This window comes from Gymnodraco acuticeps, unplaced genomic scaffold, assembly GCF_902827175.1.
Source record: "Gymnodraco acuticeps unplaced genomic scaffold, fGymAcu1.1, whole genome shotgun sequence".
NCBI lineage: Eukaryota > Metazoa > Chordata > Actinopteri > Perciformes > Bathydraconidae > Gymnodraco > Gymnodraco acuticeps.
This window is the reverse complement of record NW_022991063.1, coordinates 96,509-123,800: the sequence shown is the minus strand read 5'-3', so window position 1 is coordinate 123,800 and position 27,292 is coordinate 96,509. Positions and strand designations below refer to the sequence as shown.

The 27,292-nt window shown below is 40.6% G+C and overlaps 1 protein-coding gene across 1 annotated transcript in view; it reads right to left on the bottom strand.

Annotated features, from left to right (window-relative positions):
• adam19a (ADAM metallopeptidase domain 19a) overlaps window positions 1–27,292 on the bottom strand; it is a gene marked incomplete at its 5' end in the record, with an annotated part of 147,455 nt that overhangs the window by 55,608 nt on the left and 64,555 nt on the right. Inside the window, 4 exon segments of the mRNA XM_034236632.1 lie at window positions 1,613–1,779; window positions 2,108–2,179; window positions 2,769–2,834; window positions 8,448–8,631. Of these exon segments, the coding sequence (XP_034092523.1) occupies window positions 1,613–1,779; window positions 2,108–2,179; window positions 2,769–2,834; window positions 8,448–8,631 (489 nt within the window).

The window sequence follows — 27,292 nt, the reverse complement described above, 5'->3', positions numbered from 1 at the left end:
ATTAACCATTGGATTAACCTTCAGCAGCGTTTTTATCGTTTTAATGCCATTGAACACAACTTTTGATAAAAAAGCAGCAAAGGTAAGACATTTGCCGTTTTGGCTCAGTAAAGCTAGGTTGTGTGTTGTCTGGGTTTGTCTTCGCTGTCCTGAGTTTTGATCGCACAGTGCTGATACTTATACCTCTAGAATATGTGGAATATTCTGATATCTTGTTTGTGCAGATCCGATAAGTAATAAAGTATTTATACCGTGAGTTCTGTGCTAAGTGCGTTAGCATTTTTTCTCTCAGGGCTAATTCAGAGGCTCGGCGTTAGACTTGTGTTTTATTTCGGTAAATATGTTCATATCGTCAGTTAGCTGAGTTTCTTCCCGTTAAGTGGGTATGACACAATTTATAGTTTGTTAAATATTAAGCCCGGGGGCTGCCAGGCTTAACAGGTTAAAACTGTTTTTTTAATACGGAGGGAAATGGGCAGCCCACAAAACATTTACTGCGTTTTTAGTATTCAAATTCATATTTCTATTTGGGGATTAGTAGGCACTCCAGAAACCTTAATGTATATGTACAAGCACAACAAAGTTATTCATGATATGTCCCTTTTAAACTTGTATTCATTCTAATGGTCTAAAGTGCAGTTCTATATGTCTATGACAAAAGGAGCACACAGCTTGCTTCCAAAGTAATATGTTCCCAGAGGTTTATGGTCTCAATAGCTAGTTCCAAGTCTCCAAGAATAATGTATTTACAGTCAATTAGACAATGAGAGTTAGGGCGTTACCGCGGTGTTGTGGGGTTTGAGTCTCATCAGTGTTTTATTCTTTGAAGTTAATTCTATTGCTGGTGTGTTTTCTGTTCATGAAAATGAATTGTTACATCTTGTTTGCCTAACATGGTCAGGGTTCAACTGTACTTAGTTACACCCTCTTGTGACACTGATAGAAAAATAACCTATATGGAAATGGCAAAAAACTAGGCACTAGTGCACAAACCATTTGGTGACATCACACTGACAACTTGCAATTCTTATACTGTATGTAAATCAGTTTAAAAAAAAAAAATCCGGTTTAGCTTTTCAAAAAGAAAACAAAATCAGAACAGGTTTTTTATGACCTAAAACTGTTTTAATGGCCAAGATCCGATGACACTTTTAAGTTGATATAGCAAACTTGTAGGTACACAGCCAAAAAGCACTGATATATATTATTCTTCGAAACTACAGAAGCAATCTTAGGCTTCAAATCTATTTTCCTCAACTAACAGAACTTGTATGACCACATTAATTGTGTTTTGGGCTAGGAGCGCTGCAGGAATGCTTCAGCAGGAGCACAGCTGAACAGATGTGAGGAGGACTCACAGCTGCTGTGCTGACATGATGGCTGTAGTTTAGCTTTACTTGTGTGTGTGTGTGTGTGTGTGTGTGTGTGTGTGTGTGTGTGTGTGTGTGTGTGTGTGTGTGTGTGTGTGTGTGTGTGTGTGTGTGTGTGTGTGTGTGTGTGTGTGTGTGTGTGTGTGTGTGTGTGTGTGTGTGTGTGTGTGTGTGTGTGTGTGTGTGTGTGTGTGTGTGTGTGTGTGTGTGTGTGTGTGTGTGTGTGTGTGCGCATTGCTCACGTCAGCAGCTGGGCGTTGTCGTGTTTCTTGCGGGACTTCAGCTTCTGTCTCCACTGGAGGAAGGACCAGAGCGTGGCGTTGGGATCCTCGTTGACGATGCACTGGTCTCTGTCCGTCCACACCTCCAGACCAATCAGAGGCACCCGGATGTTCAGAGCCCTGTAGAACTAAACACACCACAAAACAACAACAGATATGTACCTGCATACACAATCTTGTCATGAGCTCCAATAACACAGTCTGGTCACACAAGGCAATTTTCTCCGATCTCCCTTTAAGGGCTGTTGAAGGACAATATTGATTCAATTCTCACGGGCTTTCATACAACAAGATTTTGTATACACTGTTCAATACCTAATTATTGATTTGGAACGTCAACAATCTTCAGATATGGTTGGTAATAGATGATATGAAGATGTGTGGGGACAGTGTCTATCAGTTGTTGAATGGGGCTGTTTGTTCTCTTGAATTGCAGTCTGAGCCCATCAGCCTTACCTTATCCACGTAATTGGCAATTTCCATTATCCTGTTCTTGGTTTTTTCATAGTCCTTATTCTGCCGCTTAAACTGCAGGACAGAGAGAATGGGGGAGTATTAGAGGCAGGAATGAGGTCAGCAGTCAGAAAAATAAATAAAATCTTGAAGATCATTCTTTGAAAAGCTCCCTGCAGAGAATAATGATCCATGAAAACATAACTATAACCCCACCATTCCCGCTTCACCACTTAAACCCTGCTCCATCATCATAATTACACCACTTACACAATGGACCAGACTCCTTTTGGTCGCCATGTGCGGTTACCATGGCATTAATGTAGAAGACAAACCGCAACTGGCTTTTATGAAGATATTGCATCTCCTCACTGCAGCTCAGTGTCTATTTAAACCCCTTCCACCTTTAGATTCCAACTGAATACATGGCATTAAGCAGACAAATCCTTCTGCCTAATTTCCACATGCTTCTGCCTCGCTGTGCCTATCATCGCTTCAGAGCTCTCAGCATGAATAAGCTCTATTAGCTGGAATAGGATCATTGTTAAAGACGTGGACATGTTTCCATTCTGTTTGATGGCTGTGTGACGTCAGTGGAGGTCTCACGCTGATGGACCAGAGTGAGGCTGTGGAACATAAGAGTGGAGGGCTCCTGTCAGCTTACCAGAGTGTTGTCGGCCACAATGTACAGCTCCATGTACTTGGTGGTCCCTCCGGTATCCCTCTTCACCTGACAGAACACACAGAGGCAGGAACATGGTTAGACAGGACTCTAGTGAAGCGTAACCTATCAACTATACTATACAGTGCTATAATATACTATGATGTTGCCCGTAAACTTGGAATCATTTGGTTTTCAGACAAACTCCTCTTTTTATTCCTATTTCATTTTCACTGTGATATGTTTGGAAAAGATTGATCAATAAAGTTCGGAGAAGATATACACATTATCTATCAAGAATAAATCACATAGTCACAATTATTTCAAGAGGTAAAACATTTCCCCCAACTTTATGGTATAATTCTATACTCTATTGTTCTATAATAAACTATATTACACTGTACTATAATGTACAGTATCATGCTATACTAGACTATTATAATATACTCTATTATCATATACTTTACTGAATATACTCAGTTTACTACACTGTACTTTGCTGTTATGATATTCTACACTGTATGAGAATACACTATATTACTTTACTACACTGTACCTTTTTTAAAGATATATTTTGGGCGAGAGAAACGCCTTTATTAGAGATACACAGTTGAAAGGGGGAATATAGGGGCTGACTGGAGATCTCCACAGGTTGTAGTCTAACCCGTACCTGGCATCGGACGGCTATATAATTTACTATGCAAGAATATTATATATATAACTTTACTACACTTTCATTGTATATACTACATTACAATTTAGTACAATTCAATAATTGACTATTATATTTCACTAAAATGTGCTACATCATACTTCATTATAATTTGCTACACTGTATAATAATACTGTATTATATGATAATATATTTCATTTTACTCAACTTAAATATCATATACAATGCCACACCATACTATTTTACAGTGGTGAACCGTCAGGGCCTTCAAGGTATTCAGAGAATACCCTGGAACACTCAGATAAAACAAACAAAAAATCGATTTAATTATATAAATAAAATGTAATAAAATGAATAAATGAGAATGGTATCTGTGTTGTTGATCTGTAATATTACAGTGTTACGTTGATTTGTCTGTCCTTCTCGGACCATGCACTACGCATTTCAGTGGTTTTGTGTTAGAAAAGAAATTAACCAATCAGATCTTGTCCTTCAACAAGGTATTCTACATCCTTGATTGAATGCCCTGGCCGTTGCACTGAATGAGAGCGTACGTTTGGACTGACAGTTTGATCAACCAATCATATATTGATTTGTAGTCAATGGGCGTATTCTTTCAGAGTTCCCCTCGGTTCCAGGGTATTCTAGAAGGCCCGCTAGTTCACTGGCTAGAGACAGAGGATCTAGAATGCGACGAAGCAATTCATGCCGATTTATTGTTTTTAACCTTGAAATGACAAGTGCAACAGGTGAAGATGAAGTTGTTGTGAAATTGTTGTGAGTATCCTTTTCAAGACGACAATTCAGTGAAAAGACGGACATTATAATGCCACGGAGGGGGGTGTGTGTGTCTACAGAAGATCCAGTTGTGATAGACACGGTTCGCCGCTGCTATTTTATACTACCCTACACCGTATTATAATGTAAAACATGTCATTATACTACACTATTCAATGTACAATATAGTTTATTATACTGTGCAAAGCCATGGGCCGCTTCTTTCTGGTATTGAGTTAACAGGATGAATTACAGAATGGCGTACCGGGCGCAGGGCCAAAGTGTCAAGATCCAGTCTTGCCTTTATTTACATAATGGCCCTCAAAGAGACACAAATTGACCAGTGAGACATGCAAATGACCACAAGGAAATATAAAACGACAACAAAGAGAATCAAAGCAACTGCAAAGAGACACAACATCACCACACTGACACAATGAACACAAAATGGCCACAAAGAGATTCAAAATGAGACTCAAAATGACCCAAACAACACATTTGTTACGACTCTGAAGAGATGCAAAATAACAGGAAAAGAAGCAAAAGTCCCACAAAGTCTGCGTGTGTTTATATGTAGGACAGAGGGGGGGGGAGGGCTTTGGCATGTCTCTGCCCGGGGCCCAGTGTTTCTTTATCCATCCACGGGGCCAGCATTCTGTACTGGCATGTACACTTTAAATATGTGTTGGGTTGTTATTTGAAAAAAATGATCAAAGGAAAAATCTTTAAATAACTGTTTAGGAATTGGATTGAATTTTAGGGCAAATGTTTTTTTCACCATTAACAATTATTATATAAGTTATAACGCTTTAAGTCCAAGAAGGACTCTTATACATGTGACGACCCCTCCACATCACGTGGGGTGGTGTGTTTGTGTGTGTGTGTGGTTTGTTCAGGTTGTTTCAGGTGCTGATGAGCCGCACCTGTGGGTGGATGCCTATCTGATGAGCTACACCTGGTGGAGCGGGATAAAGGAGGAGCCCAGCCGGTTGCGTCGCTCTCACTCCTTTGGGCACTCTCTCTGCGCCAGCTTCGGGGACCTGATGCTGGTGCCCATTTAGTGTTGTGTTGAAACAAATAAACTATATATTCTTACCTCTCGTCTCGTCTCCCTGTTTTATGTTACAGCCCATGAGCCGGGTTGTAACATACATCTACTGTATTACAATCAACAATATGACTCATGAAAAAGGTTACTTCACAGCATTCATGAAATATTTATTTCATACTTGTAGCTATTTATCTTACTCTAAAAATCCCTGTGAGGTGGGTTTTATTAGTATGATCCTATCATAGCTTATTTTCTGAGATTTTTTAAACTCTACATTATTAAATTATTATGAACACATTTCATTCATGAGGAGTCAAAAAGGCAGAACTTTATGTACAGACACAAAGTACAACACAACAGAACAAAATATGAAGTTTTCCCAGTGAAATATTGTCATTTACACACTACAGGTGTGAACTATTTAAGAACTACAGGTTCTTAGTGTATCTTTATCTTGATACTGCAGACATTCTTCAACACTAACTAGAACACAATTCTGCTGGAAATACTGCACATATTAATGTGAAATGTAAAGACTAACGCATGTAAGCAGGTAGTGGTGTCAGTAGAGCAGAGCAGAACAAAGCCAGGAACTGATATTGACCTAGTAAAACTGTTTAACACAGTATGAAAGCTTAAATATATGGGAGTTGCCACCCATGCTGTTGTGTTTAAAAGCTTTACGACTTCTTATATCCCTCCATTATTAAATGTCCATCCTCGTAATAATCGATTACAGCCATTAGGGAAAGGCTCTGCTGATTAAAACTCATTGATTTACGTGCTGCCTGGACTCAGTCTGGACTTAACACTAATATTGGCGGGGAATCTGTGGCACCCACCGGCGCATTCACACATTGCATTGTTTATGTGAGAGGCAAATAGTGGCAGAAGCCCTGGGACTCAGTCTGCTGTTTCTGCATAACAACAGAGGATTAATGGGGGCAGAGCGGGGGGAGCCAAGGGGTGCAGAGCAGCAGGGAGAAAAACAGAACATTTGGGAAAAGGATGACGCCCCGGTGGAGAGCTGAGAGGGTTTTAGCATGTGAGGCGGGGAGATAGATGGTGATGATGAACACTTTAACATGATTGAGAACTTATAATGGGAAATGATGAATATGAGGAGAAAAAGCAAAGAATGGGTCGCAGCAGTGGAGACCGATGAAGGCACAAGGGCCCACCGCGGTCCCTTTGATCATCTATAACGGCAGATGAGCTAATTCAACTGGTGTTTTTTTACTCTATAAAGGCACAGGGAATTGACTCACAGCCATGGCCTGCCCTAAACAGAGCTGAAAGGCTGAGACAAAGCTATAATTCGCACCATTTCCAGGTGCAGCCAGAGTCATTTGGCGCCCCGAAATACCACCAAGACCTTTTCAATACTGTGTTTGCATATGACAAAGACCATTTCTGCTGCAGGGCCAAATGCTCTCATGTGGCCGGAGATTTCATTTAGCTGTGTGATAAACCAAAGCCTCTCAGTCTGTCACATTGGTGTCTTTCCAAAGTTCTCCCTGTGAAATTCCATTTCTTTACAAACAACCTGATACCATTACCAATAACACAACACTTATAAAGTAATACCGATACCGTTAAAGTATTTCATTTGATACATTTTTGTCTGCTTTATTCTCCCCTCACATACAAACATTCTGTTGCCAACCAACCCACTTGCATGAGTCAAATGTAATGAGGTACTATACATTATTTTAATTTAATGCTGCATTATAATTATTCTCCACTTTATTTTGAAAGCCAATATTTCACGTTGTACTACCCTATATTCATCTGACAGCTTTAGCTTCTTAACAGATACAGATTATCAGCTAATACAAAACACAAATCAACTTATATCATATTATAATTATATGTTTAAATACCCAGCAGCATTATATAAAGTAACTCCACATTAATGCATCAATAATAATAATAATTCATTCATTAATATATATGGCTCTGAAATTGACTATTGCGCATGACATACTTTTACTTTTGGTGTATTCAGATGTCAATACTTTTGTACTTTTACTTAAGTAAGACTTTAAATGCAGGACTTTTACTTGTGACAGTGTTCTTTGCAATTCAGTTTTTCCACTGCTCCTAAATATCTGAGTACTTCTTCCACCTATGGCAGGAGTTGGAGCTGCTGCGATAATGGGCCAATCATAGGTCGCAATAAATAAAAGAACACTTGCAGTGATTGGCTGCGAGCTAAACTACACAAATAGTCATTTCTTTCTGCAAGAATCATTTTGACTGAAAATGTTTTTATAATATTTGGTACCTGGTTACTGGGTAAGGTGTTACCTCTACCATGCTCCACTGAAAGGTGGGGAAGACTTTAGAAGACCCAAAACACTGAGCACTTTGTGGAGCCGTTTGACTGTATGTGCTGCATCACAACTGAACATGGGCTCTTGAAGCATTTTCAGATTACCTTTCTTTGAATCAATCAATCAATCAATGTTTATTTATACAGTCCAATATCACAAATGTTACATATATCTCAGTGGATTTCACAGTTTCTACAGAATATCAGTATGACAATACGACACCCTCTGTCCTTAGACCCTCACATCGTACAAGGAAACACTTCCGAAGCAGTTTGTTGTGTGCATGCTTGGAATACTCTTGAGGAATCAGCAGGGAACAGCTTCTAAAGCTGTGTCCCATCCTCTACATACATCCATGATTAAAACCAGAATGTAACACACAGGTTTCACAAGGCTGTTTCAAGAGCTATAGTCATGAGAGTTGAGTTGAGCTGAGGTCATCAGATCTATAAGATCAGCTTTCTGTGACAAAACTCTGAAATAAGATGACCAAATAAGCCTGGTTCAACACAAAGGCACCAGCCGGGAAATATGGATTTATTTAGCCGTTAAATGGCAAAACCCCTGAGCAAACTTCATATTTTGGCTGTGGTATTGCAGCAGAAATCATTTTTCCAATGTTTTTGACAGACTTATATTTTGGGAATCCACTTGTTCGTCATTGGATTCAGAGAGATGCAATTGCTATTGATCTTTTCTTCTGTGTTTGGGCCAGACAGTAAACTATTGTTTTTTAAATGTAAAGTTAGTGTTGAAGACAACATCAACAATATCTTTATATCAGAAAAACAGCCCTAATATGGTCTTATTATGGTTTCTATAAAATGAGTGTGTGCGAGACTCACCCTGGAATGGAACTGTCCCAGCAGGTTGGAGATGTGGTTGTAATGCGGGGTGGGATGGCCGTGTCCACAGCTCCCTCCTTTAATTGGCAGTTCCTCTGCCCTCCACAGTGAGTGGTGGGGAGGATCCACACCACTGATTGGCTCCAGGTAGTAGGTGTCACTGGAATTCAAGGATATCAGGCCCCTGTGTGGAGGGAAAATGACAGGAAGAGGACTTAAGGCTGGTGAGCTTGCTCAAAACTCCATACAGGATAATGGAGATTTCCAGGAGAGTTTAAGTTCTGCCCCCAAGAGACCGAAAATAAATCAATGAAAGTAGTTGAAGTATACAATTGACAGTAAATAACGACATGTCCTTTTTTTTTATAGGTTTATTATAATGTTATTTATCTGCCAGTTTATGGAGCTATAAACAAGCCCCGGACTGGAAGTTGAAGCACAATTTCATAGTGGCCATCAGCGGTACTACAACTTCCGTGTCTATCCTTGACGTCATTGGGCTCAAAAATATTCTTTCCGATTGGTTTACAATGAGAACGAGACATCGGTAGATCAGCGTATTATTATTTTTTAGCTGAATCAAATTTCCATTACGATCAATTGACAAGCAACTTTCATAGGAATGAACATGGCCCTGCCTTTGACACGGTCTCCAGTTCTCTTTGGTTCTAAATGCTAGCATGGTCTAAAACGATCTAGATACATTGTTTTATTACCATCATATATCGGTGGAGAAGTATTTTTGTCGTCAATTGCAATTTTTGAATCCAAAAGATCGATAAGTGCACCAGTGAAACAACTGTCCTCCAAAGACTTCTCTCTCGCATTACACTGACATAATGCCACCTATTTTTTTGTGTGCATGCAGACAAAAGAAATGATGGAAACTGGGGGCCATCATCCCAACTCGAACGGGTCCTCCCATCATCTCCTCTCTGTGATGGCAGATTGTTGTACCACCCTTGAATGTGGACATGTGGAAGAGGTATAAACACTTTTACTTTGAGACAAGGTCGCAGGACACTTTGTTCCAACTAGATCAATTTAAACATACTAAGGCTTTTAAGCTAGTTAGCAAGGTTTCAGAAAAGTGTCTAATGGATACCTTTGGCTCCCTCCATCTGTTACCTGACCCCTGTTCTGCACCTTGTAGCGCCCCCCTGAGAGGAGAACGTATTATTTCCCGTGACACCTTGTTTGTTTGTGCGTTGACAAGTCGGCCAGCTCCACCTACCTAATTTCCATAGTGAGATCACACAGTCTGCTTGTCCCTTTTATATCGACAGGCATTCAACACGGGGAAAATAATGATATATGAACGGCGAGACAACCATGACAGATGATCATTCTAGTCATGTCAAAAGCATATTGATGGTGAACATGGAGAATGTTAATATTAACGGACGGAATATGTTCCCTCTTGTTTTTTGTTCAGCATTTTAAGTAGGGAATAATCATGCTGTACGTTATGGAATGACACTTACTGAAAATGCTTTGGGGGCCATGGAGTGAGTTATCTGAGGGATACAACTTGACACCCGTTGTTTTTATATATATTATATATTTAATTACATAATTAAATTGACCCTAGTAAAAGTATGCTGGATCAGCTATTCGAAGTTCCTGATAGCTGTGTATCCATACAGACAACTACACTGGATTACTTTGATAATGAGCTCATTTCAAGAGAACATACTACACTCATTTCCAGGTTCGTATCAGTCTGTAGTGTCTCTACTTTAAAGAGTCCTCTCCTGCTGATGTTCAGGTGTATATCAGTATGTAGTGTCTCTTCTTTAAAGAGTCCTCTCCTGCTGATGTTCAGGTGTATATCAGTATGTAGTGTCTCTACTTTAAAGAGTCCTCTCCTGCTGATGTTCAGGTGTATATCAGTATGTAGTGTCTCTACTTTAAAGAGTCCTCTCCTGCTGACGTTCAGGTGTATATCAGTATGTAGTGTCTCTACTTTAAAGAGTCCTCTCCTGCTGATGTTCAGGTGTATATCAGTATGTAGTGTCTCTACTTTAAAGAGTCCTCTCCTGCTGACGTTCAGGTGTATATCAGTATGTAGTGTCTCTACTTTAAAGAGTCCTCTCCTGCTGATGTTCAGGTGTATATCAGTATGTAGTGTCTCTACTTTAAAGAGTCCTCTCCTGCTGACGTTCAGGTGTATATCAGTATGTAGTGTCTCTACTTTAAAGAGTCCTCTCCTGCTGATGTTCAGGTGTATATCAGTATGTAGTGTCTCTACTTTAAAGAGTCCTCTCCTGCTGATGTTCAGGTGTATATCAGTATGTAGTGTCTCTTCTTTAAAGAGTCCTCTCCTGCTGATGTTCAGGTGTATATCAGTATGTAGTGTCGCTACTTTAAAGAGTCCTCTCCTGCTGATGTTCAGGTGTATATCAGTATGTAGTGTCTCTACTTTAAAGAGTCCTCTCCTGCTGATGTTCAGGTGTATATCAGTATGTAGTGTCTCTACTTTAAAGAGTCCTCTCCTGCTGATGTTCTGGTGTATATCAGTATGTAGTGTCTCTACTTTAAAGAGTCCTCTCCTGCTGATGTTCAGGTGTATATCAGTATGTAGTGTCTCTACTTTAAAGAGTCCTCTCCTGCTGATGTTCTGGTGTATATCAGTATGTAGTGTCTCTACTTTAAAGAGTCCTCTCCTGCTGATGTTCAGGTGTATATCAGTATGTAGTGTCTCTACTTTAAAGAGTCCTCTCCTGCTGATGTTCAGGTGTATATCAGTATGTAGTGTCTCTACTTTAAAGAGTCCTCTCCTGCTGATGTTCAGGTGTATATCAGTATGTAGTGTCTCTACTTTAAAGAGTCCTCTCCTGCTGATGTTCAGGTGTATATCAGTATGTAGTGTCTCTGCTTTAAAGAGTCCTCTCCTGCTGATGTTCAGGTGTATATCAGTATGTAGTGTCTCTACTTTAAAGAGTCCTCTCCTGCTGATGTTCAGGTGTCTATCAGTATGTAGTGTCTCTACTTTAAAGAGTCCTCTCCTGCTGATGTTCAGGTGTATATCAGTATGTAGTGTCTCTACTTTAAAGAGTCCTCTCCTGCTGATGTTCAGGTGTATATCAGTATGTAGTGTCTCTACTTTAAAGAGTCCTCTCCTGCTGATGTTCAGGTGTATATCAGTATGTAGTGTCTCTACATTTTCTCATACTGCTGCAGCACCTCTTTTCACCCTGTCTGAAACCAGAGCCCAGTCTGCTCTTCAGCTGGGATCAAATTAAATGTTGTTCACAGTTCAGTTATTAGGGTCCACAGTGTTTAGGTCAACTCTCTAGTGGTAACATTATCTAAACTTTATAACCATTTGCTAAAAAATGTAACTTCAGACAATGGTATCCCATAACACTACAGGAAGGGGAAAACACAAAAAAGCAAAGGAGGACCTCTTTAAAAACAAGATTGACAGGCAAGTTCTGGTGTTATACTATATAATATTTCTAAAGTGACTTATAGAGTGCACTTACACTAAGGGGTTGAGAGAAACTTCATTGCTTATTAACAGTTTGAAAAGTTAATGTATATAGATACGGGTCACAGGTTGTCAGGCGGAAAGGGGGTCTTAAAACAAGTTGTCTATGCTGAAAAAAGACACTGAAAAAATCTAAGATATAAGCAGGGGGAGGGAGAGATGATGCATGGCCGAAGTTTAGTCCTCTATCCATCCTTACAGAAAATGGTGATGATGCACAGTGCATCCGGTTGACTTAGAATACACAGAGCAGAAAAAAGCAATATCAAGCAAAGACATTCATTCTGCAACAGTGCTGTCTGGGGCAACATCCAACGATGTGTGTATGAGTGTGTGAGAGACTAAGAGGCTCCATCTCTTCATCAGACACTAGCTTGAACTTTTGTTTTTATGATGATCTTATACTGACTATATTTCTCACTGAACTCTCGTCCGTCAGAATGAAGCTGAAGCCTGAGTTCAGTTAGGAAGACTGGCTGTACATTCACTCACTCCACAGCTGCATATAGAGTGGTGCAGTGACAAGTCCTAAAACCCTCGTCTCAGAGCCAATGGGATTTCTCCATAGGATTTTGGAAGATAGCTGGAAATAAGGTCTGTGGTTGAGACACATTGAAGAGACAGATCACGTTTTGTTCTACGACATAAAATACATCAGCAGTGACCCCACTGTTGATTTCTGAAGTTTACGTGTCTGAAAAACGATGGTTGTTACCAAGTGGCTGAATAGGACTACAGAAATGGTCGAGGACGTTGCACCTCATAACGCCGAACACGTAAACACTCCTCTAAGTTTGTTTGCCCTGTTCTGCTTGAAAGCAAGTACCTGCGCTCTTGCAAACTGTTAGAACAAACACTTCAACTTGTACCATTTACAATCTGTATTTTTTAATATGGATCTTAAAGTGGACCTATCATGCTATTTGAGACATATATTGTAGGGCCATACCTATACAAAACATGTCTGTGAAGTTTTTTTTTCAAAATACCAAACAGTTCACCCATTGTAGCCATGCCTCATACTGCTCAAACCCCTCTTTTGAAGCCCTGTTAAAGAAATGCGGTTCTTGGGTCCTTAGCTTGAAAAAAAAGAAAGAAGAGGAGGCGGAGCTAATGCCTGATCAGAATTCTACCGGAGATAAAGTTAAATTCTGCTGTGATAAAACGCAATCCTGTTCTAACTACATCAAGGATTATTTCTGAAACAGTGTGGAGCTAAAATGCTTTTTCTCTTGCAGGTTTATCACAAGGTGAGTTCTTTTTTTATTTCCTGCTTTTTAAACATGTGCTCTCCAGTACAGGTTAGCTCTGAGTGTTAGCGAGGCTAGCTAATGTAAACAAAGACGAGATTACGTCCAAAACACGTCAGGAATTGTTTCTGATAGCAACTTTCTGTGAGTCCGGATGGAATCTGTATCCGCTCGTTCTACACCCGTTTTTCAAATATTTGGGTACGGAGGAAAAGAGAGAGGGTTTTATTTTCTGACGCTGCGTGAGTTCCCTGACGCACCAGGGACACATGTTTATGTATAAAATATATCACAAAGTGCATTTTGCATGATAGGTCCCCTTTAAGTTGGCGTGACGTTGAAGTCGTGCGACCCTGCTGTAGTTCGTTTATAGCATAACGTTAGCATTTTGCTTCTGGCGATTAGATTTATGATTAGAAAAAGATAAAAGTAGGGTAGACATGTGGATATTATCCGGCTGAACAAAACGTGCATTTATCCACAGACCTTATTTAGAGCTATTTTCCAAAATCCTATAGAGAAATCCCATTGCTTTTTTGCTGAGGGAACCCATGCGCAGCTTACTTCCGGGTAACTACGTCATCCCTGCACCACTCTATAATCAGCCCCTTATGAGCTCTACTTTGAACCAATAATATTTCACCACCATCTCCAGCACCCAATCATCATGCTGCAGTCAAACTTGAACTCTGTTCTCCTCTCTCCTGCAGTCAGCTGTGATTTCAGGGGTTTATTCTGTGGCCCGTCTCCACCCCATCCTCCTCCAAACACTATTAACATTTCTATTATATCACAAACATGTCATTAAATGTTCTTTAAACAAACATTAAGTCTCTCCAGATCAGAGGTCGAGTTAACCGTCCATGACGGATTTTTTTTTAACAATGACGGAAAAATCTGTAAGCAGTCCGTCATTTCGTCAGAGTTGTGTACAGAGTAGACTGAAGGGTAATAATGGATTTTGATGGAAATGTTACGATCCTGTCCGTCAAAATGACGGGCAGCGAAAAAGTCTAGCGCCTCCTCTGCTCCAGATTGAACTGTCTTAATCTCAGATGCTTCCTGTTTACTTTCTCTATAATGCTGCTACTTACTTATTGTTACCATGGATGTGTACCGTACCCATTTGTTTTTATTTTACAATTTGTTTCCGTTGCTTTTACAGTGGGGCAAAAAAGTATTTAGTCAGCCACCAATTGTGCAAGTTCTCCCACTTAAAAAGATGAGGCCTGTAATTTTCATCCTAGGTATACCTCAACTATGAGTGTGGTGGCGTCTTGATCCTTGTCTACAATTTAATAGCCACCTCTATCGGGGTTGTGGGTTTTGACGCGCCTCTCTTTGTTTCCAAACAATTCAGCGGAGATCGTAGTTGAATCAGATGAGCTTTATTCATTGGTCCACACGGTACATACAGGAGGACACATTTCTTCGCTTCATAGTAACTCAAAAGTGTATCATTTTCCAAAGTAACAAAAAGAACACGGTCAAAAGACTTTTCCATTTCCCCGTCTATCACCCTCAGCTGTGTCCTATCAATCTACCATATATAGGCATAGCCATGCACGTGATACTGACGCACATAACAAATAATAAGTGAGCCTTAAATTAATGCATTTTAAACCATAATGTGACTCACAAAAATAGCCGATAATTTACAGTATAATCTAATTTATATTATTATTAAGCCCAACATTCAGACAATAATAACAAAAGGTAAAATGGCTCTAACATACCAGCCCCTAATTGCTTATTACATAGCAATTACCAATAATAATACATCAACAGTCATTTTAACAAAACATAACGTCCATCCGTAGCATATTTGTATACTTAAGTCCATAGTATATTGTATACTTTCAAGTCCATGTAAGACCAGTACTGGAGTGTGTAGGTCTAGTACTAATTGTCTGTAATGGTCTGCGTTCAAAAGGCAGCCTTTGATGGGGAGGGGGTAGGAGACCAAGAGTCTAGTCCTTTGGTCTAACAGTCAGAGGTGCACGTGACTGAAAGGCTGAGGCTCAGGAGGCTCAGTCTGTTGCCTCCAGGAGCAGACATAACTTAGTTACGGGTCATTCGATCGTATTTGTCTTGGTTTTAACCAGGACACTCCTAACAAGTCCTTTTGAACCAGGAAGGGTCTTAACTACGCGTCCCAGGAGCCAAGTGTTCCTCGGTGCGTTCTCATCAACGATGACGACCAGGTCTCCGGGGATGAAGTTTCTTTTGATAGTATTCCATTTGTGCCGTTCTTGCATAAAAGGAAGATATTCCCTGGTCCAGCGCTTCCAAAACAGGTCAGCAAGGTATTGCACCTGTTTCCATCTTCTCTGTGAGTACAGATCCTCTCTCTGAAAGAGTCCGGGGGGCAAGATTGGATTTGTTCTTAACTGAAGTAGGTGATTAGGTGTGAGGGGTTCAAGGTCGTTTGGGTCGTTTGTCACTGTTGTGATTGGCCTATCATTCATTATTGCCTCAACCTCACACAAGGCTGTGTGCAGAGCGTCATCATCCAATGTTTGTTCCTTCAGGACAGAATGGAGGATCTTTTTAACCAGTCGTATTAGCCTCTCCCACACTCCGCCACGGTGAGCTCCAGAGGGGGGATTGAATGTCCAATCAATTCCTTTTTTGAGTAGTGTTTGCTTGATTTTGTTGTTATCCAGTTGTTTTACAGACTCCTCCAGTTCCTTTTGTGTGCCGATGAAGTTGGTGCCTCGATCTGTTCTGATGCTCTTTATTGTGCCACGACGACAGATGAATCGACGAAGAGCGTTTATGCATGCAGCTGTATCCAAATGACTGGCAACTTCCAGGTGGACAGCACGGCTTACCAGGCAGGTAAAGATTACTCCCCATCTTTTGACATGAGCTCGGCCACGTTTCACCTCGATGGGTCCAAAATAGTCTATGCCAGGTGTTATTGGATCAAGTGGGAGATCGGCCATGTTCTGCTCTCCAGCTCTAGCCTGTCTGCAAAACACACAGTTCTTTATGATCCTCCTTGCTGAAGAGTTAGCAGCGGATAGCCAGTAACGTTGATGGAGTTTGGAGAGCATGTGACCTCTTCCTGAGTGACCAACTTGATTATGGATGTGGCTTAATATCAACTTGGAGATATTAGAATGTTTCGGTAGAATCATTGGATGTTTGACCTCAGTTGGCATAGTCATCTTTCTAGTTCTTCCTCCAACTCTCAGAAGCCCGGCATCAATGATAGGGTCCAGCTTGTATAGGGAGCTTCCTCTATTGCACTGTTTTCCTTTTTCCAGCAAGGCAATTTCCTCTTTGAAATGCTGTCTCTGCTCGTGGCAAATAATGGCTTTTTCAGCATTTTCTGTGTCCTCTACTGAAAGTCTTAGTGCATTAGCTGTAGGCATATTGAGCAGAAGCATCTGATCCTTCAGTCTCTTTCCTTTATCCTGCCTTGCTCCAAGATCAGTGAAGCCATCTTTTCTTTTTTCTCTCATCTGCAGGAGGATTGTCTTTAATTTCATTATCCATGCAACAGCTCTTTTTAGGTCATTCCATGAAGAGTAATAGTCCAAGAGCTTACTTGTTGGAGTTTTTTCCATCTTACATGTGACAATGCTGGTGACAATCGCTTCTTTGCGTACTTCAGGGTCATCTGGAAGGAGAGAACCAAGTTCTTTTGGAATACTTGGCCACTGTGCTTCAGATTTCTTCAAGAATTCTGGACCCTGAAGCCATCCTTTTGAACTGTAAAATGATTCAATGCTCAGTCCTCTTGAAGCGTCATCAGCGGGGTTGTTTTTGGAGTCTACAAACCGCCACTGGTTCACTTTTGTGAGGTTATGAATAACAGCAATCCGGTTTGCCACGAAAGTGTGGAACCTCTTAGTCCTGTTTCGAATATATTTCAGTACTGACTGGCTGTCAGTCCACAATACTGATTCCAGAAGCTCTCCTTGTAGCTCTGATCGGAGCATTTTGTCCATTCGTGCAGCCAATGTAGCAGCAGTGAGTTCCAACCTTGGAATTGTCATGACTTTTAGTGTGGTAACTCTTGATTTTCCCATCACAAAGGCTACGTGTACCTCCTCCATGTCATTGGTGAATCTCAGGTAACTTGCGGTACCGTATCCTTCTTCACTTGCATCACAAAAGGTGTGTAGCTGTGCAGTTTTCACTCTTCCAAAGTTCTTGGGTTTTACACACCTGTCAATTTGGAATCTGGCCAGCTGGTCTAAATCCTTGAGCCACTTCTGCCATGGCTTTGAGAGTTCCACCTGAATTTCTTCATCCCATCCATATTGGGCTTTACAGAGTAATCGAAGTATTTGCTTTGCCTTCAATATGAAAGGGGCGAGAAGACCAAGAGGATCGTACACAGAGCTGACAGTGGAAAGTATACTCCTTCTTGTAAGGGTTTTGTTGTTCACAGTCACACGGAAACTGAATATATCATTTTCAATGTCCCAGTACATCCCTAGTGCTCTTTCATGTGGCAGCTTATCCCTGTCCAGATCCAAGTTTTTCACCTGTTTAGCCTTGTCTTCATCAGGGATGGATGCTAGCACCACTCGACTATTACTTATCCATTTCGTCAGTTTGAATCCACCAAGGGAACACATTTCTCTGAGAGACCTAATAAGGCTTATAGCTTGATTTTCTCTTGCTAGCGACTTGAGGCAATCATCCACATAGACATTTGATTTGATTGTTTCTGCCACTTCTCCATCAAATTTGCCACAGTTGTCCTCAGCTGTTCTCCGCAATGCAAAGTTTGCGCAGCTTGGAGAGGAAACAGCTCCGAAGAGATGGACCCTCATCCGGTATTCCTCCAGATTTGTGCTGGTTTCTCCTTCAGGCCACCACAGGAATCTCAGCAAGTTTATGTTCTCCTCGTTTACACGCACTTGGTGAAACATCCCCTCAATATCTGCCATAATGGCGATGGGCTCTTGACGGAACCTGAGTAGAACACCAATCAATGAGTTTGCCAAGTCAGGGCCCTGAAGGAGTACACTGTTGAGGGATTTGCCTTTATAGGATGATGCACAATCAAAGACCACACGGATTGTTTTTTTACGTTTATGATAGACACCATGATGGGGTATATACCACACTTTGCCGTTTTCCACATGTAGATCGTCCGATGGTACTTTCTCTGCATATCCTTTTTTGATAATGTCACTCATAAAGCCTTTATACTCAGCTGCATAGGTCTGATCCTTCTGGAATTTCCTTTTTAGTGCCATTGCTCGTTGCTCTGCCATTTGGCGGTTGTTTGGCATGATAATGTTTGAATTATCTAGAGGAAGAGGTAAATTGTAGTGGCCATCTTTAAGAGAAACCAAGCTTGATACAATCTGCATGAACTTTCGGTCATCAGCTGACATTTGTCTTTCCTCTTCATACTCTTTCTCTGGAAAGTCGTTAATATATTGTCTTTCAATTAGCTTCTCAAGGTGAACAATTGAGATCCTGTTCACTAATGCCACGGGGGTTTCATCATCCAGATCTGTGGAAGCATTAAGTGGACCATTAACGACCCATCCTAACAGTGTTTTTACTGCATATGGGCCATTTCCTTGGCTATTTATAACTCTCCATGGTTCCATAGCCTTTGGAGTATTTACTCCAATAAGAAGTCCCACGTCAGCATCTATTTCTTTTATTTGGATGTCCTGCAGATAAGGCCATTTCTTGAGGTCCGCCTGGGTAAGAATGTTTCTTTTGGTAACAGGGATTTTGTTCTGAGTGTAAACCTTGGGTTTATATATGTGCCATCTTCCATATGTCCCACTTCTAGACCTGTTACCTCAAAACTCCTGACTGTTTTCTCTGTTCCCATCGTTTGAAGAAGGACTTCAGTTCTCCGTCCTCTAGCACCAAGCTGCCTCATGAGCCCTTCTGTGCAAAATGTGTCGGTGCTACCAGGGTCCAGGAATGCATAGGTCAGTATGCTTTTATTTCCATGGCAGAGTTTCACCTTCACTGGCACTATGGCAAGTATGCTGTCTTTACCAGCCCCGATTCCTTAACCTTCTCCTACTGAAACAAGAGCACTGCTGATGGATGTCTCATCAGGCCTTGCTCCCCCACTCTGCTGCTCTGCCTTCCCATGTTTAAAGTTCTCAGTTTCAGGCTTTGAAGATCTTTTAATGTGCAGAATAGTTGGGTGCTTAGCATGACAGATTTGACAGGTCATTCTCCTGTTACAGTTCCTGCTCAAGTGCCCCACCTTCAGGCAGCCAAAGCATAGTCCCTTTTCTTTCAGAAACTCAATTTTAGCTTCATGAGATACTGAATGTATTTTATGGCATTCAGCTAAAGCAGGGGTGGGGAACCTCCGGCCCCCGGGCCGTACACGGCCCGCGAGACCATTTGGTGTGGCCCTCGAGGTAATTTATAAACACACGCAAAAAAGAAAAAAATTAAAGAAATCTAGACCGCAAAATAATTAAACAAGTGAGTGCCTGTTTTTCCTGGCCTAACGTGTCATCACGTGGTATATGTCTCGTCTGACAGGGGTGTAGTTCTGACCGGGAGCACCAGAACGCAGCTCCGCTCCGGCACTTCCAAAAATTGCAGTACCCATAAGGAGCCGTACACATGCTGCAGTTTTTGCGTGGCTGTGTCTTTAGTTGTAAGCACAGTGGCGATCTGTCATACTGATCATACAGACAATAACTTTGTTGTTATTAGCATCTGGTTAGCTAGCTATGCTAACGAATATAAGAAGCTTTTTCTACAACCAGTGAGGTAAAGGCACATCTTTATATGATCATTATAGTTATAAAAAAATAAGAGAATAAAGTAAACAGGTATAAAATACTATATGACAGTAAAAAAAAGTTGTTACAGTTTGAAAGGGGAGTGATTTGTAAAATATCCATAAAGAAAAAGAAAATCTGTTTACAGTTCTGTTTCATATGGGTGTTGAGAGATGTATCCATAGGTCACCTCATGTTGCTCTCAAAGTGCACCAGATTGATGCTTTTAACTTCAACATTTAAAAATAAATGTTCCCGGGGGAGCATGCCCCCGGACCCCCCTAGAGGAGGTTAGGTCCCCCCCCCACTTAAATCATGTTCACATGGATAGGAAACAAAATACATTTGCACACATCTTGTGTCCATATCTTTCTGTTTTGGAGGTCATGCCACGACCGTGCACGTGCATGCATACGCGAGTTATGGCAAGATATCTGGATTAAGAGGTTGCCTTTTCTTTGCACAGCATGAAAGAAAGGCCAAATGAATGTGCTGTGATTTTAGTTTTTTTAAGCAGAGGTCAATAATTTGTACGGCCCTCGGAGGATGTTGAAAACATTGAAATGGCCCTTGAGAGGAAAAAGGTTCCCCACCCCTGAGCTAAAGGATGTTTACTTGTACAAAAAGTACATGAGGTGTCATTGTTAGTGGAGGAAATGTAGCTTTTAACAGGATATTTGTCTTCTTTGAGTTTCTCTGCACGGCTGTCTGACACTATAGCCACTATGGTTGCAAAACTGCTCCCTTTGCTCTTATTTCGATATGGATCAACAAGAGTCTTGGTCTTGAAAGCCGCCTTTGTACTGTTAAGTTGATCGGGAATGTCACCAAAGAGAGGGTCTTGAAGTATTCTAGCTTGTCTTTCAATAAATACAACAAGGTCAGGTAATCTTGCTCTTTCATGGCTCCGCTCCAGAATATCACAAGCTGCTGTTCTCCACTTCTCCCTTAGTTTGTAAGGTAGCTTTGAAAGAATCAGCCGTAGGTTGGATGGCAGGTCCAGCTCCTCCATGTTCTGCAGATCCCTCATTGCATTACAGCAGCCTCTCAGAAAAAGTGCATAACAGTGCAGTGACTTTCCATCCTCTGCCTTTATAGTGTTCCAGTTGAGAGCTTTTCCCATATATGCGCTTGCTATCTTGAGCTCATATCCAAAATGCACTTTTAGCAGTCTCTTAGCTTCAGCAAAGCCACTATTAGCATCCATGTGAAGGCAGCTTCTCACCAGTTCCCTGCAGGATCCCGAAGTATATTGTTCCAGGTAATATAATCGATCCTGGTTACTGGTGGTTTTCTCCTCAATGCCATGTTGAAATGCCCTCACAAATATTTGATAATTCAGGGGATTGCCATCAAAGACTGGGATTTCCCTAGTGGGCAGTGATGCTTGTTTTTGTTGAAGTACAAGTAAATTAACAATGTCATTTTGTCTTTGCATCACAGTTAGGAAATTGTCATTAGTATTTATCCCTGTTCCTGCATCTCTAGCTGTTTGTTGAGAGCTTTGATTTGCATTATCAATATTTTCTGGTGGTCTTGGTTGTTGGTGTAGAAGCCTTTGAAGTGGTGTCTTGGGAATGGCTCCGAACTCAGCAAAGGAAATTGGAGACGGCTCTGCATCCATTGACATATGTGTTTTTAATCTGTAGTCCTTTAAATAGTCATTCATGCCATCATATTTGCCTTGTGTTGGATTTTGTGAACCAGTCTCAAAGTGCTCCAGGACTTTCATTTTTGCATCAGATTCAGCTAGGCTGGCTTCCATTTCTATCCGTTCGGATCTAGCTTGCAGTTGAGCTTGCAGTTGAGCTTGCAGTTGAGCCTTTTCCATTTCAAATGCATGCTTTTCTTTTAATCCTGCTGCCCGGGCAAGGAGGGCAGCTCTTTCTGTGGCCATTTTGAGGTGGATTGAGGAAGCAGAAGAAGTTGCTGATCCTGCTTTTGAGCTCCTCCTGGTTGATGCATTGGAAACACTGTCATGGGGTTCAATCAGTATCTGAGGATCCATTTGAGAGCTTTTCCACTTTCTTAAGGAAATTCGTGAATGCAGAAATGTTTGGTTCATACCAATCTATTCTCTCAGTTTCCCTTATTTCCTCAGATAAAAGCATTTGAACAATTCCATGACATTCCATAAATTCATTGAGTAACATCTTGAACGTTGCAACAGCTTCATCCACCTTTTCCATATTTCCACCTTGCACCAGTAATGGGTTAATTTCATTCATTCTGCGGGTGCATGCTCCAAGTTTTCCTCTTCGCGATTGGCTGAGAGTTTTAAATCTATCCTCTGCCGCGGCAACATCAGCTGGAGGTATATCAGGATCCATTGTTCATTTTATTTTTTCTTCACTTAATCCACATGAAATAAAGTCATTAATATTTCCAAGAACAGCTCTTCGCGAATCCTGTTTTTGTGCCAAATATTCCTTTAACGTCCGCTTCCTAAACTGCGTGATAGTTCGTTCATGCATTTCATTGTTTAAGCATTCCAACAGCAATTGCGGATTATCTTCAGTAAGCATCAGGATATCACTGGATGGATTTCCCGTTTCGTTTTGTCAAACATCCGTAACTATGCACACATCAGTCCTTGCATTGTTTGACGAAGCGATCCCGTTGTAAACAGCGTCTCTTTCATAAATTCCGGGCCGGCATGGTTTACTCACGGCCTCCTCCTCGGCACTTTAGAACGTCCGTTCGCTGTTTCCAAAGCAGAGCTGAAATCCACACGAATCCTGTGCTTGTCCTTCGAAGTCTTTATCCACAGTTTACGGAGTCTTTTGACTAATATGGTGGCGTCTTGATCCTTGTCTACAATTTAATAGCCACCTCTATCGGGGTTGTGGGTTTTGACGCGCCTCTCTTTGTTTCCAAACAATTCAGCGGAGATCGTAGTTGAATCAGATGAGCTTTATTCATTGGTCCACACGGTACATACAGGAGGACACATTTCTTCGCTTCATAGTAACTCAAAAGTGTATCATTTTCCAAAGTAACAAAAAGAACACGGTCAAAAGACTTTTCCATTTCCCCGTCTATCACCCTCAGCTGTGTCCTATCAATCTACCATATATAGGCATAGCCATGCACGTGATACTGACGCACATAACAAATAATAAGTGAGTCTTAAATTAATGCATTTTAAACCATAATGTGACTCACAAAAATAGCCGATAATTTACAGTATAATCTAATTTATATTATTATTAAGCCCAACATTCAGACAATAATAACAAAAGGTAAAATGGCTCTAACAATGAGAGACAGAATGGGGGACAGAATCCAGGAAATCACATTGTAGGATTTTTAATAAATTAATTGGTAAATTCCTCGGTAATAATAATTTGGTCACCTACAAACAAACAAGATTTCTGGCTGTCACAGACCTGTAAGTTCTTCTTTAAGAGCCTCCTCTGTCCTCCACTTGTTAACTGTATTAATGGCACCTGTTGGAACTCGTTATCAGTATAAAAGACACCTGTCCACAACCTCAAACAGTCACACTCCAAACTCCACTATGGCCAAGACCAAAGAGCTGTCAAAGGACACCAGAAACAAAATTGTAGACCTGCACCAGGCTGGGAAGACTGAATCTGCAATAGGTAAGCAGCTTGGTGTGAAGAAATCAACTGTGGGAGCAATTATTAGAAAATGGAAGACATACAAGACCACTGATAATCTCCCTCGATCTGGGGCTCCACGCAAGATCTCACCCCGTGGGGTCAAAATGATCACAAGAACGGTGAGCAAAAATCCCAGAACCACACGGGGGGACCTAGTCAATGACCTGCAGAGAGCTGGGACCAAAGTAACAAAGGCTACCATCAGTAACACACTACGCCGCCAGGGACTCAAATCCTGCAGTGCCAGACGTGTCCCCCTGCTTAAGCCAGTACATGTCCAGGGCAGGCCTGTCTGAAGTTTACTAGAGAGCATTTAGATGATCCAGAAGAGGATTGGGAGAATGTCATATGGTCAGATGAAACCAAAATATAACTTTTTGGTAAAAACTCAACTAGACGTGTTTGGAGGAGAAAGAATGCTGAGTTGCATCCAAAGAACACCATACCTACTGTGAAACATGGGGGTGGAAACATCATGCTTTGGGGCTGTTTTTCTGCAAAGGGACCAGGACGACTGATCCGTGTAAAGGAAAGAATGAATGGGGCCATGTATCGTGAGATTTTGAGTGACAACCTCCTTCCATCAGCAAGGGCATTGAAGATGAAACATGGCTGGGTCTTTCAGCATGACAATGATCCCAAACACACCGCCCGGGCAACGAAGGAGTGGCTTCGTAAGAAGCATTTCAAGGTCCTGGAGTGGCCTAGCCACTCTCCAGATCTCAACCCCATAGAAATGTTTTGGAGGGAGTTGAAAGTCCGTGTTGCCCAGCGACAGCCCCAAAACATCACTGCTCTAGAGGAGATCTGCATGGAGGAATGGGCCAAAATACCAGCAACAGTGTGTGAAAACCTTATGAAGACTTACAGAAAACGTTTGACCTCTGTCATTGCCAACAAAGGGTATATAACAAAGTATTGAGATGAACTTTTGTTATTGACCAAATACTTGTTTTCCACCATAATTTGCAAATAAATTCTTTAAAAATCAGACAATGTGATTTTCTGGATTTTTTTTTCTCATTCTGTCTCTCATAGTTGAAGTGTACCTAGGATGAAAATTACAGGCCTCTCATCTTTTTAAGTGGGAGAACTTGCACAATTGGTGGCTGACTAAATACTTTTTTGCCCCACTGTATATCTGCATCACTTTGCACACTGTGGGACAAATAAAGGATTGTTCGTTTCAGATTACCCTTAACTCATTTTTATTGTTGTTTGACATCATTTTAGTCCATGTCTTCATATCTTAGCACTACCTAAGATTATTTTTTCCAGTATAACTTTATGATGGCCAATTGGAGAATGTATCAGCAGTCTATAGGCCATTTGAAATCGGAAGGGAAGTGGACATGTAGTAAAAAAGTGCATCATTGATCAATCACTGATCAGAAAATAAAAATCATATGTTTAAAGTGGCATTAGGCTTGATGTCACCTGAAGGTTTATGTTGGGGTTGATTTAGGGTTAGCAAAGGGAGCCCCATACGGCCACTCTGACCATGCCATGTTGATTTGAATGGGAATACCATGTTGATTTGAATGGGTATGCCATGTTGATTTGAATGGGAATGCCATGTTGATTTGAATGGGTATGCCATGTTGATTTGAATGGGAATGCCATGTTGATTTGAATGGGTATGCCATGTTGATTTGAATGGGAATGCCATGTTGATTTGAATGGGAATGCCATGTTGATTTGAATGGGTATGCCATGTTGATTTGAATGGGAATGCCATGTTGATTTGAATGGGAATGCCATGTTGATTTGAATGGGAATACCATGTTGATTTGAATGGGAATGCCATGTTGATTTGAATGGGAATGCCATGTTGATTTGAATGGGAATGCCATGTTGATTTGAATGGGAATGCCAGTTCTTCTCATTTAAAAACTACAGCAGAGCCTCTTGACTTCTGAGCAGAGCAATAGTCTGTGTTTCATCTTTAAAGCCAACAACTCTGGGACTAACATGTTACAATATCCAGTCATTTCTCGAAGCACTGAAATGCACTTTCCTTTATCTATTTGTGTTCAAGGTATCAGAAATAAACTCTCAGTGTTTCAACAGTTGCTAAAGTGATAAGATACTAGACTTACAACTCCAAAGGGAAATCTAGCAGTTTGGAGTGTATTCCATTTAAACGCCACATTTGACCTAAAGCTGTTTAACGCTGTTCGATCAGGTAGACAATATTTAAATTAGAGAACAATGCGAGAAAGTTTAGCAGCTTTAACAGTAGAGCTTTAAAGATGAATATGAAACAATTGTACCTTCTTGTCAATGAGAAGCCCATCCAAGCTCAATGATGAGGGGGAATGAGTCGTAGTGATGGAATGTAATGCACTGTGATTAACACAGTGACAGGTTTGTAATCAAGTGCAGACATACAAGTTGACCGAGCAATATCACATTAACAAAAGACAACCTTTACTTCTCTACAATAAGTCTCATTTGAATACAAATACATTGTAATAAAGTATTTGTAGGACTCACTAAAAGTAATACTGGTAGCAAAGTGTTATTAGCAGGATATCCAGAGACACCAGTGAACTTACTTTCAAAATAAAATATATTATATGCAGGCTTGGGAGTAACGGATTACATTTATAGTAACAGGGATTACATTATCAAGGTTACAATACTTTTATATTGTGCTACTCAGATTAGATACTGGTTGTATTCCAATTGTAACAGAATACATTTGTTAAGTAAACCTCCCAACCATGATTGCATATGGGCTTAGAGAGTTATGTTATATATTACTTTCTATCTAATCACATATATAAGATATACTTTGTTTTAGTCTGCAAGTTGCTGCATCACGCAACACACGTCACACGGCTCACACACGCATAGAATTGACATTGGATCATACAAATACTCTATATACTCATTCTTGAACGTGTTTCAAATCACATGTTTATTTATTTATTTTAAATATACAAGGCAGTTAGAAATATATAGTCAAACTAGGCAACGGAGGAATAATTGATCAACTGATGACAAGTTTATTTTCCAACTGAAAAATGTCTCAAGTTGAACTCAGTTGTGCTTTAATTGAAACTGTATAAATGTGATCCCAGAAAACCTACCTGAAAAGGAGATGTGTATAATCAATTTAAATATTTATAAACTATTTTATATTTAGTTTTTATCTTTACACAAAATATGAACTTAATTACTCATGTTTATATATAGTATTTTATCTTTTATAATACATTTGTACTCCTTGTGTTTATATAATATATAAAACAAATTCTATTTTATTCATTCTAAAAGGGAGCAACTGTCATGAAAACCAATCCCCCTGGGATGATTAAAGTAATACTGAGTCTGATTTCTAAGAAGTCTTTCTGCTGTTGCCAATAGATTCTGAGAAATATTGAAGTGTTGTATTTCTTTCTTGAATATCAATCCCTGTCCTGACATTGTAAAAGAATAGAGTGCTCTGCACGCCGTGCTTCATGTATTGGAAATGTGTATACAAGCCATATCATTTGTCTGTGAACCGCATGTAAGTGTTCTTGTTTCTTTCTGAGCAGACACAAAGCAACAAAGAGAATCAGATGTGTTTTTGTTTGCTGGCAATGTGTTCCTCCTCTCTGCTGACATATGGGCTGAGCCTTCTAAGAACATGCTGTAGCCAAGTCATTATGTGTCCAAGACTGTTTAACAATTTCCCCTAAAACCATGCTTCCATCCTGATTCTTAACACAAAACCTCATTAAGGCGT